At 32.4% G+C, this 18274-nt stretch overlaps 2 protein-coding genes and 1 pseudogene across 2 annotated transcripts; 1 reads left to right on the forward strand and 2 right to left on the reverse strand.

Moving 5' to 3' along the window:
- Nucleotides 1–807: 807 nt before the first annotated feature.
- On the reverse strand, nt 808–1392 carry LOC120162040 (annotated as a pseudogene).
- Nucleotides 1393–14019: 12627 nt separating this feature from the next.
- Nucleotides 14020–14513, forward strand: LOC120162338 (benzoate carboxyl methyltransferase-like). The gene is made up of 2 exons (XM_039172502.1): nt 14020–14130; nt 14217–14513. Exons 1-2 carry the CDS (start codon nt 14020–14022, stop codon nt 14511–14513), a joined length of 408 nt encoding a protein of 135 aa, XP_039028433.1.
- Nucleotides 14514–14773: 260 nt separating this feature from the next.
- LOC120161587 (metal tolerance protein 4-like) lies at nt 14774–16863 on the reverse strand. Its single transcript, XM_039171807.1, has 7 exons — nt 16521–16863; nt 16244–16425; nt 15948–16146; nt 15541–15719; nt 15301–15451; nt 15080–15210; nt 14774–14997 (listed from the first exon to the last, which is right to left on the reverse strand). The coding sequence occupies exons 1-7, from the start codon at nt 16720–16722 to the stop codon at nt 14818–14820; spliced, it is 1224 nt and encodes a 407-aa protein (XP_039027738.1). The 5' UTR covers nt 16723–16863; the 3' UTR covers nt 14774–14817.
- Between the last annotated feature and the right edge of the window lie 1411 nt (nt 16864–18274).

An 18274-nucleotide genomic window follows, 5' to 3' on the forward strand; every position in this document is an offset into this window, starting at 1 on the left:
TGACGGTGGTCGGATTTAAACTTAGTCTTACAAGCTTAAATTCCTGAATCCCAACCGCTTAGACCAACACTCATTGTCATTGATTAATAGAAGTTTAGTTTTAATTCCAATACAATTATACTTAGATCATATATATTTATTGAAAATCATGATTAATACAGGACTTTAATTTTGCTTAAAAACTAAACTAAAAACCATCGAAGCTTCTCCCATCATCGATTGTAACAGTGTCAGAAATTTACCGTTGGCAACTCTTTGCTTACCGGAAAACCCTTTATAAATGCGAAGTTATTGACAAAATTTAACTTTGATATATGATCATCGATATATGAATGCAAATTTAAATCGACACAGTGAACCTATTTTAAAAACAATATATTTACGAGTGAAAATGGACAATTAGTTATCGTAAATTTGTGGAATAAGGCCATTTCTAGTTGGACAAACCGAAAAACCGTGGGTTATAGCAAATATGAATGAAAATGGACAGTTGGTTGTTGCAAATCCCTGTGCGTAATTTAAGTTTAATAAAGTGTTTGGTTCAGATGCTTTAATAAAGCCACTGAAGAGGAAGGGGGCATGAATTATAATCATGCTTTGAGTCATCTCAAAGTAGAAGAGACCACATTCTCTATGAAGTTGGGGTTCAAATGGTTGAAATATGCGCCATTTATTATCAAGTAATTACGATCACAATTATTTCATAACAAGTACATCCTCTAACAAAGTAATTGTTTCATATAAGAAGCTGAAAGCATGAACAGAAGTGAAGATTAAAACAAAGGCTAAACATGGAGGATAACGTAATTAGTAATGCATGACATAACAAGTATACTCAACCACAACATTTCCGGAGGCCTGATCAAAATGGAAATTTCTCGCCTCAAAATAGCCTTTAGCAAACCTGAAAACCCCACTCCCTCCGATCACCGGAATCTCTCTCACTTTGGAAAATATAGTGTTCCTCCCCACTCCCCAGTATCGTTATAGTGCTCCCATTGTATTTCCCTTCCATGAAAGAAAAATTCATCGATATCAACAACCCAACTTCTTCCTCGGACGTGGCGGTGTAAAGCCCTTGTGCTCTCCCCACCACTTTCGACCTCTTTTCAGGTCCCATCGTTAAAGGGTCGTCTATTATGGTGATCTCCCCGAAGAACGTCGACGATTTCTTTCACCGCGGAACCACGCAGACCGCCGTTGGGTGTCGCCTTGCCAAAACGTTGTGCCAGTATAACTTGAAGTGGCTGAGTTTTTCCTTCTCATCCAGCCCCAAAAGCTTCATGTCCGCTGTTCGCAAGAAGCTCTCGTCATCTGCCAAAGCTGAAGTAATGAAGAAGATGATGATGAAGAAGAAGAATTGGGCGCTAGGGTTGGAAAAATTCTAGCCATGATTCTGCGGTGGGAAAATTTCAGGATACTCTATGTAGTGGAGTAATTTTGGTGGGCTGTTTTCCCTCTCTGTCTATATAGTGATTCAGCAGACTTCTGGAAACTTTATTTTATTTTTATGTTTATTTCCTTTACAGAATTACATATAATGGAGCATGGTTGAATTTTTAATCACTTGGATGTTAATAGGTTTCAGATTTAACTAGAATTGACTACAATAAATTAAGAAAATTGAAATTCGGTTTCATTGTTGGCATTCAATTTTATTTTAATTCTTATCTAATTTCAACTTTTAAATTATTTCTATTTTGGCATATTTAAAGTAAAAATCTCTTGAAGCGTTCATGTCAAACTCAAGTTTTCAAACTTCCCTTATTTTTTTTAAAGAGGGTACTTTGTATTATATAAAAACAAAGTAAACCACCTCAATGACCTCATTAAAAAACCTCCCTAATCCTAAATGGAAGAAAAAGAGTGTATCTTGAGATGGTAAAGATTAAAACACATAAAACTCTTACAACATTCAGGCCGTACCTACACCCTACCACAAGCCCCAATCCGACACAAAATACAACCACCACTGACAATCTGAAAATAAGAATAAAAAACACACTGAGAAACATACACAGACAACGATACTCGAGGAATGAAACTACACAACAAATCGAAACTGCAGAATCACCCATAACTTGACCAAGGGCAACGTTCTAAGAAAAATAAACTCACTAGCTGACCCTAATCCAATAAAATAGCCTTAGAGCTCAAATAGGACTTGCATACACCCGACAAACTCCTTGAATCCTACAAAAAGAACAGCATGTGGGAATGGGAACCTGCATGACAGAGCACCATCTCTGACAACCTCCTAATACCCAAGACAATGCATACCCGAGAACTCAATCACCCGATTATTGAAACACCGCCTGTCAAAGTTGAGGAAACGATGCCCACTGCCTCATCCACACAAAGAAGTTCGACCCAAAATACTCAAGCTGCCAAATCTCGAGCAGGACATAAGCAGATAACCATAGAACCAAAACTATTGACTCATTCCCAGCTGACCCAATACATCTCTTGCAATACGTAAAACAATAAAATCACGTCACACCCAATCCATTATGGAGACAACAACACAAACTCTGCCTCCCCTTTACAATACCCATCCACAAGAGCAAGAAGCACACATCACCCAGCTCCCCAAACTACGGAGGATCACACATAAATCAGATCGCAAAGACAACAAAGCATTACACAACCGCAAGATCGGACGATGAACATCAATTAAAAGCAACACCAACGAGCAAGCAAATAGCCAAAATCAACCAAAAATGTTGATGCTAAAACCTTGAGAACACCACTATCAGAATCGACATCAATAACGAAACCAATCCTCGAAACTATTCGACTCCTCATCTTTGGAAAGTATACACACAAAATCTCACATAGTGACCCACAATCTGCCATAACCTTTCTAATGAAAAAGAATGGTACGATATCCACAAACAAAAGAGCAGTTCCAAAGGAAGCCCTGAAACACTCACCCTCATACTGTATTTTCAAACAAGCAAAAGATTGGTTCACTAAGGCTTTAACACAAACATCTAGCGAGCAGAACAAACTATCTCAATCTGACTCCAAAGGCTAACTTGAAACCACACAGTATCTAAAAAAAACTATGAAACTAATATTGAGAGTAAACCAAAACTCAAGCACGAAACAATAGTCGATTAGAAGTAGGAATGGAATCACAACTGGTAGAAAAAGAAACGATCTCACCAAAACTAGAAGAGAACACCCAATCAATCGAGAAGCAAAAAATGGGGACGAAAGCCAATGAACCTTAAATCCAAAAACACCAGAGTGGGCCGACCAATCCCTTGTTCAAAGAACAGGAAAAAGGATTCAACTTCACAACGTTGGACTTTTGAGAACTTGGGAGAAGCGGTCGAAGGAAAGCAAAAAACAGCAGGGACGTTGGTGGAGGCGGCTACTGCCTCGTGAAAGGGGCAGCCACCGCCTCGCTGGAGAAAAAATTAGCGCCTCTCTCGTGAAAGGGAGATATTGTAAAACTTCCCTTAATTCACTGTTGTCATCATATTTTCTTCTGGATGATGTTGTCACGTTCGACGAGCACGGATGAACACCGTTAATGATAAACATCATTAAATTAATTTATAAAATGTTAAATTATAAAATACTAAACATATAATTAAAAATTAATTAAAAATCTAAATGTAATTTAATAAAAATATAATATTTATAAAACATTAGTTTTTAGGGTAAATTATACCATTGATCACCTAACTATTTACCCCATTTATTTTAACCACCGATTTTTTAATTTTGTCAATCGGGTCGGCTAACTATTTAAATTTTGTCAATCAAGTCACCTGTCATTAAATATTAAAGGAAGAAATGATATGAAAGTTAATAAAATTTGTATAATTATACATTTAGTCCTTATTACTTACACATTCTATACATTTGGTCCTAACTTTTATTTAATTCAATAAATTTAATCCTCAATCCGATGATAACATGTGTCACTATGTGATTGGATTTTTTCTAATATTTTTTATTTAATAAATTTTTCATCAAATCAAATGGTGACACGTGTCACCAATTGAATGAATGAAAAATAAATTAAATCAATAACAGCTGCTGGTAAGGTTTGAGCTTGGGACACAAGCAAAAAAAAAAACTATGCACCCTAACCACTAAGACGGATCACTAAATTTGTCTAATTTCATTAATAAATGAATATGTTTTATTTATATTTTAAATCACATTTTATGAAAAAAAAAGTATATTTAATATGTTATAATTGAAATGTATCATTTTACATATTTTAAATTAATAAATTATCTTCATTATTCTAATTTTATTGAACTGAAATGTATCATATCTTATATTTTTAAAATATTATAACGTTGATATGATTATAATCTTATTTAACAACTCTATATTAAAATAGACCAATTCAATAAAATCAAGTTTCCCCTAAAATTTTCTTCAAATATATAATGAATAAATAATAAAATAGAAAATTCTTACTCTAATCAGGATATAAACAAGTCAATGCATAAGTTAAAATGCTTACTACGATAAGCCTTCAACTATCAGAAAAATTCTAAGTCAACAAAACTCTTTGTTATATTTCAATTATAAACAACATATTAATATTATTTTTATTTTTTCATTAAAATGATTTAAAACATAAATAAAATACGTTCACATATTAATCAATTATAATATTTGTGTGTATATATCATATTATTCAATTATTCCATGTTGGAGTTCTTATTAGGTCATTTTCCTTTTTTTATTGCCATTAATTATATATATTATGCGGTGATATGTTTCTTATTTGAATGGTGCAACCCAATGGTTGGGGCATTTGCTTACTTTCCTCATGTCTTGGGTTCAAATCCCATCAATAGTTGTTATTAATACAATTTATTTTCTATTCATTCAATTGATGACACGTGGCACCATTTGATTGGATGGAAAATTTATTAAATTAAATAAACTTTTAAAAAAAAATCCAATCACATAGTGACACATGCCACCATCTGATTGAATATTAAATTTACTGAATTAATTAAAAGTTAGGACCAAATTAATATAATGTGTAAGTAATGAGGACTGAATGTGTAATTATACAAATTTATTAATTGTCATATCATCTCCGTTATTATTTAACGATAGGTGGCTTGATTGACAAGATTTAAATAGTTAGGTGACCCGATTGACAATTAAAAGAATCAGTGGTTAAAGTAAAAGGGGTAAATAGTTAGGTGGTCAATGATATACTTTACCCTAAAAAACTAATGTTTTATAAATATTGTATTTTAATTAAACTACATTTAGATTTTTAACTAATTTATAAGTATACATTTAGTACTTTATAATTTAATATTTTATAAATTAATTTAATGGTGCTCATCGTTAACGGTGATCATCCACGCTCGACGAGCGTTGTAGAAATTTTCTTTTATTCTAAAATTCGAATGGTAAAGAAGTCAAAGAGGAAGAGAAAAATAATATATATTAGTTTTATTTTGATTAAACATTAAAATTATAGATCGAAGAAAGATAAGTCAATCATTAAGAAGAAAATATTAAAATTTAGGAGATTTTCATTAAAAGAATCTCAGAACTCAACATTTTGGGACTGTCATTAGAGACTTAGCAATTAACTGATCAAAAATAAAAGCAATTCCAAAGTTGAATGATCAAATTATTTTTAAAAAAAACTGAATGATCAAAACAGTAATATACCCATTTAGTTAAGTTTAAATGTGTTAAATTCAATTTAGTTAAGTTGGATTTTAGTTTTACAATTTTTATTTATTTATCACATTATTAAAAAAGAGATAATAATAAAAAGTAATCTATTCGGTTATTTTGATTCAATTTTTTATCGGTAAAATAGTTTTATTAAAATGTCGTCTATTTATAGCTTGATTGCATACCTCTTAAATGGAGGAGAAGAGTAGAAACAACCAAACAAAATAAGACAAAACCGATGTAATTCCAATGACAGAACAACACTGCAGAGAAACATAGAACAAACTTCCATACACATCCAGCAATCTAGCTATCCGAGCCTCCCCGTAGCTAAACGTAAAGTCACGATAAGTTACAGCAACTTCAAACCTCTATCTCGTTAACTAAATTTATATATTCACCATCAAGCTTTAAAAAATTCTTGTCTCAACTTCTCGTAATGTGACAACCAATCCGTGAAGAGTTATTGTTCCAATTTAAAACTACAAGAGAATAAGAATCCACGATCAGCAACGCCATACCGACCCACCTAGCCTCAACAAACACATCCAACACCGATTTAATGGCGCTATAATTCCGGCAAAATCTGCGCTATCATTCCGAATAGGACGTGAGAAGATGGCTCTTATTTCTCCATAGATCAATTTTGACTCAATTGTCATATTAAAATCAGGTCGATGTTCGGTTCAAGTTATTTTTGGTTCGGATTGTTTTCAATTTGTGTTTGTATGAGTCCAACCAAAATTCAAATTGGTTTCAATTCGGATTATTTTTTTGTTTGGTTTAAATCAAATTTAGTTCATCATATTCGGATTTATATCAAATCTTAAATGAAATAAATCGATTCGTATAATCAAATCCGAATTAAGTTTTTCAGGTCTACATTTGTATATGTAATATTGATGTGGTGTTTAGAAAATCAAAACTTGGTTGGTGAACCTAACCCGTGGGGTGCCCTACCGACTTTAACGATGCGATGACCTAAAGGGGCATTGGTGCCCTACCCACTTTAACGATGCCATGACTTGAAGCTCTCCCACGCAGCGGCAGGACTATCTTCCTTTTCTTTTTTGTCAAATCATGCGTATGGGTAAAAGGCAAAGCAGTGTGCGATTGTGCATTATTGTCTATGAAAATATGAGCGTCACCCCCTTCGCCATGCACTTTGCACTCCCAAATTACTAGATGCTTATTACTTGACTTCAAATCTTTATTATATAATTTGGAGTGAGTAGAACTAAATATACATTATACATAATGGAAAAAATCTTCTGGGAAGTAAATTTGAAAGAACCTTTACCTTACACGTTTGGCTAAGGGAGTTTCGATTCGATCTAATTTTATTGGGTAGGGTTTTATTTTAAAATATTTTGAGTTTGAGTCGTGTTGAGTCGGACTTTTAGAGGATAAGTTCGGGGTATGTTTGGGTTTAGGATGAAAAATATTTGACTCGAAAAAATAATATAACTATATTTAGGGATAATTACAATAATACATCTATATGTTATTATTTTTTTCAATTAGATCTCTATTTTATAAAATAAAATTAAGAGTTTTTTTATAAATATATTTGTATCAGTTTAGGTCAATTCAGATTAATATTTTATCTTAAAAAATAGACTGAATTTCGAGTCTTATGAAGTCACTCTAAACTCAAATTAAATTAAATAAAAAATATATATTTTAAATCAGATAAAATTAGCCTAAAATCCAACCCATACACATTCCGGCACGTCCCAACATGATTTGATCCCATCATTGAATTCATACAAATACTCTACCCACTGCAGACACTACAGATACATCATATTATAAATAAATGAACCGTAATGAATAAGAAGGGAGAAAGACACTGAAACCCATACTTTTACTTGCCAAAAGAGAAAATTTTAATGTTAACAAACAACTTGCCTAGTCCTTGATTCTTTTTATATATTGGCACCCTCCATTTCACCGACTTTTACCGGTAAGTAACTAATGCCCACAAAAAAATGGCTTATTTATCAAAATATTAAAGAAAATAAAAAATATTTTTGAGATATTGAATAATTATTTAAGAAAATAAATTAGAATATAAGGTAAAACATGTAAATAGTTTCAATATAATGTCAAAAATAATCTCTAACGTTTAATCGGATAATTACTTTAATCTCTAATTCTTTTCTAAACATTTTAACTATCATCGTTTTATTCTAAATCAAAATAATTCTTTTTATATTAAAACTGTTAATTGACTGATAATTAATATTTTTTTGATGATTAGACAAGTTCACGTGAATTAAAATATTGATGTAATATATTAACGTGTAAGTAAATGATGACATGACATAATATCACATCAACAAAAAAATTATGTATCAAATCAATTATTTCTATTAAATTAATTCCAATCAATAAAATAATTACACATAATGCCGTCTATTGATTTAAGGGTAAATTATATGAATGATTCTTTATATTTTTTGTCTGTCTGATTTTGATCATTAGTTCAAAAAATGGTTTTGATTCTTTAGGTTATCGATCAATTCAGTTTTAGTTTTTTGACCATTAACTCATTATCAAAAGTTTGAATTAACAATTAAAAATTAAAACAATTTTTTTAGCACAAGTAAGTATTTTTTTTTCATAATATGGACAAAGTCCATACACCAGTACATGCAATCCTCTTAGAATCTCAAAGCAGTCTATTTGACTCATGCACAACACAAAATCGAATCATCTACATCCTCTTAGTACCTCAAAATATTTTAAAGACTGATTAGAACTAACACCCATAAATATTATAGCAATAAACAATATTTTGACAAATCGCAACTCGATAGAATATACCCATCCACTAATGAAACTTCTCAAGAAATCATTACCACGTTCTAAGAATTGACGCTTTCCTCATTCCGTCCTTTGTTAATAAATCTATCATATTGTTGTACTGACGATACGCAAAACTGAATCGAACCTTTCTCACTTGATTTACTATATTGTCAAAATTTCTAAAAGAATTTTAGAACATACATGGCCTCAACCCAGGATAATTCACCCATGATAATACAACTTTTCAATCCGACACCACTTCTACTCCAAAAGCAGTGATCTTCCCTGATTCCAAATTCACCTCCATTGCTAGTTTTATTACAAGTAGCTCTGCTTGATCTGAGCAGTTTGCAACAACCGGCCAGAAAACATAGCACAAACTTTTCTCTTATGGTCCCTCAACGCTCCTCCACACATGGCAATATCTTCTTTAAAAGCCTCTGTTGGAAACTTCAACGAGCCGAACTCATACTCACTATAGAGGACCTATGATATATCATTAATACTATATTAATTCCCTTTCACGTTGGTTAGCTTTTAGTTCTATAAATTCTTAGTGCACAATAATACTTAGGCGGCATGGCCGACCATATATCATTTAGGCGATAGAGTCGACCATATATCAATTAGATGGTATAACCGACCATATAATAAAACTAACACAAATGTGTTAAGAACTTAAAACAAATCAAAGCTTAATCGAGAAACTTAAGAAAAATAACACTTTTTGCTTAAAACAAAATACAATTACAAACTACACACTTACCCCACTATTTTTCTATTCTCCATCTCTAAGCTCTCTTTCTTTAACTCACACTCTTGACACTCTTTTCTCCTTTTTCATTCTTATTACAATAGTAAAACCTACCTTTATTTATAGATTTTAGTGGTCATTGGATTGTTGACACATGTCAATATCTTAACCATTTAATATTACAAATATCTAGATCATTCTAATAGATAATTCTAGATATAACATTAAATATTATAAATATTTAAATTATTTTATGAATACTTCTACACATCTATTATTTTCATATTATTCTAGATTATTCTTAATAAATACCCTTGATTTAAAAATAAAAGCTTAAAACAAAATACAATTACAAACTACACACTTACCCCACTATTTTTCTATTCTCCATCTCTAAGCTCTCTTTCTTTAACTCACACTCTTGACACTCTTTTCCCCTTTTTCATTCTTATTACAATGGTAAAACCTACCTTTATTTATAGATTTTAGTGGTCATTGGATTGTTGACACATGTCAATATCTTGACCATTTAATATTACAAATATCTAGATCATTCTAATAGATAATTCTAGATATAACATTAAATACTACAAATATTTAAATTATTTTATGAATACTTCTACACATCTATTATTTTCATATTATTCTAGATTATTCTTAATAAATACCCTTGATTTAAAAATAAAAGCAATCCACTTACCCATCATATCTCTAGGAGGAAGGAGGAGGAGGAGGAGGATGAGGAGGAGGAGAAGGAGGAGAAGGAGGAGAAGGAGAAAAAGAATGAGAAGGAGAAGGAGAAGAAGAAGGAGAATGAGAAGAAGAAGGAGAAGGAGAAGAAGAAGAAGAAGAAGAAGAAGGAGAAGGAGAAGAAGAAGAAGGAGAAGGACCATCCGTATAGTTCACCATTGATTTAAAAATAAAAGCAATCCACTTGCCCATCATATCCTTAGAAAGAATAATTAAGCTCAAATCAATCCCTTTTTGTTCTTGCTCGATCTCAGACATGGAAGATGAATTTGTAGGGACAACCTTGTTGAGGAGGAGGAGGAGGAGGAGAATGAGGAGAAGGAGAAAAAGAAGGAGAAGGAGAAGGAGAAGAAGAAGGAGAATGAGAAGAAGAAGGAGAAGGAGAAGAAGAAGAAGAAGAAGAAGAAGAAGAAGGACCATCCGTATAGTTCACCATTGATTTAAAAATAAAATCAATCCACTTGCCCATCATATCCCTAGAAAGAATAATTAAGCTCAAATCAATCCCTTTTTGTTCTTGCTCGATCTCAGACATGGAAGATGAATTTGTAGGGACAACCTTGTTGTACGTTCTTCTTCTTCTTCTTTTGGTTTTGGATCTAAAGCCAGTATTTCGAGAATTTTGATTTTCTGTCTGATGAAAAACACTTCATGAGACCAAACAATGATAATCTCCTCCATTTCTTCTTAGGTTCATGAGAATATAGCCGCCGTTGATGTTTGGTTCCATCTTTTTCTCGATGAAATTCTCATATGTTTCAGGTGAATTAATTATTTATGTGAGACCTCATATGGCCACCTAAAGATCTACCACGAGGGAGGCTTTTCGGACAAAATTCAAGAACTCGTATCAAAAGAAAAAAAAACAAAATAGTCAAAATGAAAGTTTAGAAAATATGGTTTTCATCAGTCATTAAAAGAAAAATAACAACAAAAACCTATATCAAAACACGTCTGAAAACAAAGGATTTTGTTGAGAATTCAATACAATTAAGTGGAAAAACCAAGATTTGGTGAACTCTAATTTGATTCAAGTATGATTCAATCTTCTTGATTCAAAACAATTAAAACTATTGTCGAGCGATATTTTTTTAATTTTTTTTCATCTTCTTGATTCAATCTTTTGGTCAATTTATTCTTTGATTATGAATTGAATATAAGAACTTGTGTCAAGTATAGACGATAAGGGTAGAATTGTAGACTATGATAAAATCGTTAACTATTTATCTACTTTGATAACAACTTAAAATAAGTTTTAATTTAACTTAGCATAAACCATTTTTTATTTAAATTATTTTTATATAAGGGCGATTTTAATATATATTGTTCATTTTTATTAATTTTCCTAAAAAATTAAAAATTGCTTAACATTTATTTTTTTGAACTTCTACAATTTTTCTTTGAAAAAAAAAACCCAAGTCTTTTCATCACCATGATCTTATCTAAAATACTGTTGTATGTATCTTAGGTTTAACTAATTCATAGGGTAGAGTGAGGCACACCTCTGAAGTGAGAGTTGGGAAATAGCTCTAAAAATGCACAAGCAAAACAGCAAAAGTACCTAATAAATAGGGTTAATTGCCTTTAACATTATACATTTCTATTATCGTTTAAACAAGAATATAATAGGATTTATCGATTCTAAAATTTTATCATATTCTTTTTTTAGTTGAAATAATAATTTTAATTAGTAAACTTTATTTAATAATAAATAAATTTGAACCAGTAACTGACTCCCTATATAAGCATGGCCAGTAAACCGCTTTCTTCTTGCAAACAAATCAGTTGATTCTAAAGAAATTTTTACAGAGTGAATCCCACCCTCTTTCTCTGAAAATAACATACAGGGCTAGATACTTGAGATATTCATTCTTAGACTATCTGTTTCCTCCTCCTCCTCTCCACTTATGTTTCTTTGTTTCCATCTTATTCTTGGTACTGGGTTTTTCCTGGTACATAAATTTGAAGTCCATGTACGAGGATTTCGTGAACCAGATCAAGTTCTTCTTCATGCTGTCCCCGGTCCTTCTTCTGCTTCTGCTTCTGCTTCTCTTCTTTTCGGGTAACATTCATTTCCTAGTTCCGGAACCGGATAAGGATTGGCTTCACGGAGGAGGACGGTCGCCGTGGGGAGTAGCACTTGTGTTTGTACTCCTGTTTTACATGATTTACTATCAGTCTTCTTTCCATGAACGTTGGTTTCCATTCGGGGCCTAAATGATCTAATGTAACAGATATTATAACATGCACGTAAGATTGAGGTTGAGATTTGCTTCTTGTTCTTTTTGGAGTACACACAAGTCTTGTGACTTTTGTATCTTTCTAGGTCTGATCCTCTCTATGTAATATTTGTTGTATGAACGTATTTTGTAAGATTCCATAATTACACCATCATCAGCAATTTGCAATGGTTATATATAGGGATAAGATCTTGTTACATAATGTAAAACTCTTTTAGTTTTACATAGATTTAGGACCGTTGGATGAGTGAAATTATATGGCTGAGATTAACAATAGTAAATAAGAAGATATTCACTAGAAACACAAATGAGTCAATCTTAACCATATATTTTCACTCATCCAATGATTTTAAATCTATGTAAAACTTAAGAATTTTACATTGTGTAATTGGATCACAACCTTATATGTATATATATACATATATACATACAAATATGTATGAATGAGTGAGTGAAGATCTAATTATCATAATAATTTATGAGTCAAGTTAAGATGATGGGTTTGTACTCAAAAATTGGATTTAATTTATGTGCAATATCTTAACCATTATATTTTTTCTATCACTTGATCAAATAAGTGTTGGCTGTAATATCAAACATACGAGTGTGTAGTCACGTCAATAACTCTAAATTTACCTGATTCTGTTCTAACCTATGCGTAATGTGTATGTAGTCATTTCAATAACTCTAAATTTGCCTAGTTCCGTGCTAACATATGGTTAAAGAGAATAGTCATGTCCAGCATCAGAGCTTTTTTATACAACTTTTTCTGAAAGTAATTTCTGAAAGTAATCACCTCTCTTTGATTTTTTTGGGATGTTTCTGTAGTAGGTATACCTAAGTTTTCACATTTGCACAAAGTAGCTGAGGATCTGGCTTAGTTTGCAGAGTCTGGTGCAAGAATCTGATGTGGAAGCATTCAATGTGCCTTTTTATACCCCTTGCGAAGAAGAAGTGAGGGAGATCATCCAAAATGAAGGATCGTTCAATCTTGAAAAGATAGAAGTATTTGAAGTGAATTGGGATTTTGAAGACAACGATGGCAACAAAAATTATGTGTCAGAAGAATAAAAGCGGGCAAAATGTTGCAAAAACCATAAGAGCAGTTTATGAATCTATACTTGCTAGTCATTTCGGAGAGATCATAATTGATGAACTGTTCACAAGATATACACAACATGTGGGTGACCATTTGTTTGATGAAAAGACAAAGTTAATTAATTTTGTGGTTTTAATGACCACGTAATGGTTATATGTAAGGACGCATATCACTATGGGATATATCCCCCTTTCTCAGTGTTCCCTATCGTTATCATATTTGTGAGCTATTGCTGTCGTTTTAATGAACATATAGGTGAGCTATTATTCATGGTCTGTCTGTAAATAGATTATGTGTTATCACACTAATTATTTTGATTGGATTTATGTGAGATAAATGATATTAACATTTTGTAAAAATTATTAGTACGAAATATTACGTACATTCTTCATAGGCGGTGCACCAGGTTCCTTTTACGAAAGACTTTCCAAAGCCTTCATTTCGTACATTCTTCTTTTGCTCTTCATTTTCTCTCAAAGTTTACCATCTCTTTCTTAACTTAAATTGCGTAGGCAACATTAGTATAACTACAGGTATATGATTATCCAGGTCCCAGGAGGACTAGTGAATAACAAGGGGAACATACTTATAGAAGACTCAAGCCCACCGAATATATCCAAAGCTTTTCGCAGCAATATCGAAATGACATTTTGAAATTTTTGCGCTTTCTTTCTCAAGAAATGATGCGTAGAGGAAGAATGCTTCTTACCTTGATCGGTAAGAGCAGTATCTATTCCAGTAGCAATGTCTGGTGGAAGCTTTTAACCAAATCACTCTTTGATTTGGTGGCCGAGGTTCACTATTTTTTATTCACTTAAATGCATTAGTCCATATGTGTACAAGTACAGGTGTACTCATTTAACAATATATTTGGTTGCAGGGACTGGTGCATGAAGCTTCCGTGGATTCATTAAATATGCCTTACTATTACCCTTGTGAAGAAGAACTGAGGGAAACCATCGAAGATGAAGGGTCTTTTACTCCTGACTTGATTGAAAATTTTGAATTGAATTGGGATTTTGATGATAATGTTGGTAATGAAAATTTTGTATTTGAAAAGAGTAAAAGTGGGCAAAAGGTTGCAAATTACGTTAGAGCACTTACTGAACCCATGCTTGGGATCATTTTGAAGAGACCATTATTGATGATCTATTCTCAAGATTTGCCCAACACGTAGGCGATCATTTATCACATGAGAAGTCAAATTAGTTTAATTTATTCGTGAATCGAATTATAAATTCTAATTGAAGTAAATTATTTTTTCATTAAATAATTTATCGAATTATTATCCGAATTGAACTAAATGTTTTCTCATTAAATAATTTATCGATAAACAGATAATTTATTCATTCTCAAAATAATAAAATAAGTCTTTATAGCTTGATTAATTACATTTATTTTTCTCAAAGGCTAAGCAAATTTCCCAAGCCAATGCTCTTTATAGTTGCAGAAGAAAAAGAAAAAACTGATGCTGCTAATTTTTAGTCTTTAGTGTTGGGTAGCCTACTAAGAACAGAGTGCTCTGGTTTGTGCTCACATTCAAAGTCAAGATGAACAAATGCACGCTCAACTGCTTGAAGTTTCTCGATTTTTATCTGCAATGTCTCTCCTATGTGGTGTGCTTCTTTCAATGGCAAATCTTCAGGTAGTTCGATGTCCACCTGTATAAACAACATCACCACGGTTTCATATGCACACATTTTGTTCAACTGCTTCTAACGGGATGAATTGCATGAAACTAACCTCGACGAAGTAAAGAACGCCGAACGTGTAAGCTCGAACCGTGTCGATTCGCTTGACTCCAGTATGTCTGATGACAAGATATGTCAGTTTTTGTAGAAACTCAGGAGGAGCTGCTTGTCCTACTAGAGAAACTGCATCAAGACAACCTCGTATTCAGTTTGCTGTATGCACGAATAACCAGATAACCTCTAATGATCATATCAGAGAAATCCTTGGCTTACCTGCATTTTCCATAACAGTTTCCGACCAATTCGTTATAGTGTAAATTGCGAGGACGACAGCACCAGCAGGATCAAGCCACCAATAATATTTATCACCTAGAACAGCTGCGAGTAATCCAACCACATTTGTTACCACGTCGAAATAGTGATCCTGGGAATCGGCATCCAAAGGTGGTATAAAAGATGTCAATCACTAGAAAAGTAAAAAATAAAAGAATCCTATAGAAATCAAGCAGAAACCTTTGCGTATGCCCGGACGATCTTGTTTGATGAGCTTCTGCAGTAAAGCCAGAGGGCCAGTTTTACAACTGTAGCAGTCAACATGATGGTGTATAACCATAGAAATTTCTCTGCTGACATTTTTTCTGAAGGTTCATTTGCTACTAACTGCTGCACTGCCTGGATCAACACTTGGAAGCCTGTATGTATATGCAGTGTTGTAAGAGATTCATTGACATAAACAGTCCACAAAATTGTTTCTGAAGACGTACATACATACATATCTATTCACATCAATTTATATAGAGCAAAAGTTTAGGGAGATTATGGATAGGTAGCTAACTGCTAGGTGTTTTCGAAAGCACTTTTGAACTGCAACAACGATACTAAACTAGCCCAAGCCAGCAATGAACAAGGGAGGAACCTACCTAGTGTAGCCATCACTGCAGCAAAGATGACTATGCCTACTGGTTGTATCCTTAGTTTTCCAATTGGATACTTGTAGATGTTTGTGGATTTCATTGACAAGTGAGTGAACCAAAGTATGCCGCCCGCCATGAGATCGAGTAAAGAATCTAATGTCGATGCTGCAATGGCTATGGAACCACTCCTTATGGTAGCATATAGCTGCACAAACACTGGAAATGGTTATTTTAACAATTCAAACCCAAATGATACAGCAGAAAAAGTGTTGGTTTTGAAATCTTGACAGAAAACAAATTACCTTAAATACTAGCAAGATGACATTTGCATAATTGGAAATCCTCATGGCTCTCTCATGTTGAATCTGCTCTTCATCTTCATAATCATCATCTTCTCCATCAGTGGTTTCAGACGGATCGATAGCATCGACTTCTTCAAAGTCTTTCAATGTCTCGAATTGTGTTTTGTAGTATTCCTTTACACCTAACCAAAGAAGAAGAAAACACGCAATCGAATGCTATTTTCCAGCCAAATTTTTTTATCGGAAACCAAACATGAAAACTGAGAAAAGAAAATACCTGAAGTTAAGCCTTTGGTTTTGGAGACATCAATGTCATAAGGGGATTCAGCGTCGAGACCGGCGCGAAGCTTGTCCGGCAACTTCAACAAAAAATCATTCCTCAGTGAGTTCACCGAGTTACGGCGACCGAACCGTCCACGTCTGCCACTCTCACTCTTCGTCAGCAACGCCGACCGTATAGAATTCGATTCACCCTCCATTTTCTTCCCGATCCAACTTGAGCCCTAAAACCCGAATTCGATAAGATGTCAGTGAGTTGGTTAGTTTCAAAAATTCCAAACAGACACCATCATAGTGCTGCCGGAAGTCGGTTTAGTTTGAGGAAAATCCTTGTTTCCTCGGAAAAGTTGGGTCCTTGTCCAGTACGATAAGAGCTGAATCATTGACAACAAATTAAAAATTTGATTGCATCTCGCAGTTAAATCCTATTCTGACTTTTCAGGGATCTATTAACCACCTTACCATTTATCAAAACACACATTTTCGTTTGGATATAACACTCTCAACAATTCTGATTTAGTGGGATTTAAAAAATAAACATAACGTTAGAATTTTATTAAGATTCAAACTCTTAAAAATATGATAGAGTTTTACTAGAATTTAAACTCCTAAAAATAGGATAGAGTTCTACTATAATTCAAACTCCTAAAAATAAGATCCACAAGAGTTATAAATAGTCATTATAACTCACTATTGTAACACACGGTTTACATACAAAATACAGAGAAAAGCACGAAAAAATACAAAAGCAAAGCTATTGTAAACGATTCGAAAAAGAAATAAAAGGTAATACATTTTTTACATTGATTCGTTTATTTCTCGCATGTGGATGTTATTTTTCTTCAGATTTGGTTTGAATAACCCAAAACGTGGGTTGCGCCGATGACCAAAAAGGGGTGAGGTTTCGAACCTAGATCTACCCCTGAGGCGTGTTCCTGTTTTTAAATATTTAATTCTCCCTCCAAATCAATTTTTTCCCTCGAAATTTACCCATCGATTTGTTTTTCCTTTTGATTCGGTCCCTTACATTTACGTTTTAATTATTATTATTTTATTTATTTAACTTTATTTATACGCACATTTCTCTTATTACTCATTTTATTTATTTTTTCATGTAATATTTTTTTTTACATTTTATACATTTTCTTTTTTACTTTAGTATATATTTTTATTTTTTTAGATTACATATATATATATATATATATATATATATATATATATATGTATGTTACTTTTTATTATCTGTTTTATTAATTTTTATATATATATACTATTTTTTATGTTTTTATTTATTATATATATATATATATATTTTTTTTATTTTTTTTATTATTTATTATTTATATTTTTCTTCTTCTTTTTCTTTATTTTTCTTTATTTATTTATTTATTTATTTTACTTACTATTTTATCTTTGTTTTCTATATCTTATCTTTTATTTAATTTTTTTCTTCATTTTAATTTAATTTATTTATTTATTTCTTACCTTTTTTTATCTAACATGGTTTCTTGACATTCTTAAGGGCACACATTTAAAACTATCTAAGGTAAGTAATTGAGATCGTATTTTTACCTTTTAATTTTAAATTACAATTTTCTTAATTTAAGACAACTGAAAATTGTGTAATACCGAAAGGGCAGTTCAAGGATGTTAACCCTTCCTTAACTGTAATCGACTCCTGAATCCGACACATCTTTGGAAAGATGCAGATCAGGTAAGAAATATGGTATCTGATCAACCTATTTGTCTTAA

Source organism: Hibiscus syriacus, unplaced genomic scaffold (genome assembly GCF_006381635.1).
Source record: "Hibiscus syriacus cultivar Baekdansim isolate YM2019G1 unplaced genomic scaffold, ASM638163v2 tig00111402_pilon, whole genome shotgun sequence".
Lineage (NCBI taxonomy): Eukaryota > Viridiplantae > Streptophyta > Magnoliopsida > Malvales > Malvaceae > Hibiscus > Hibiscus syriacus.

What these genes read in the sequence shown, in the direction of transcription:
- LOC120162338 (XM_039172502.1), top strand. Translation starts at nt 14,020, where the DNA reads ATGCGTAGAGGAAGAATGCTTCTTACCTTGATCGGTAAGAGCAGTATC. An exon ending in TCTTTGATTTGGTGGCCGAG is followed by an intron (nt 14,131 to 14,216) that starts GTTCACTATTTT and finishes ATTTGGTTGCAG; the next exon opens with GGACTGGTGCATGAAGCTTC.
- LOC120161587 (XM_039171807.1), bottom strand. Translation starts at nt 16,722, where the DNA reads ATGGAGGGTGAATCGAATTCTATACGGTCGGCGTTGCTGACGAAGAGT. An exon ending in TCATCTTGCTAGTATTTAAG is followed by an intron (nt 16,147 to 16,243) that starts GTAATTTGTTTT and finishes GTGTTTGTGCAG; the next exon opens with CTATATGCTACCATAAGGAG. An exon ending in GCGTTCTTTACTTCGTCGAG is followed by an intron (nt 14,998 to 15,079) that starts GTTAGTTTCATG and finishes TTGTTTATACAG; the next exon opens with GTGGACATCGAACTACCTGA.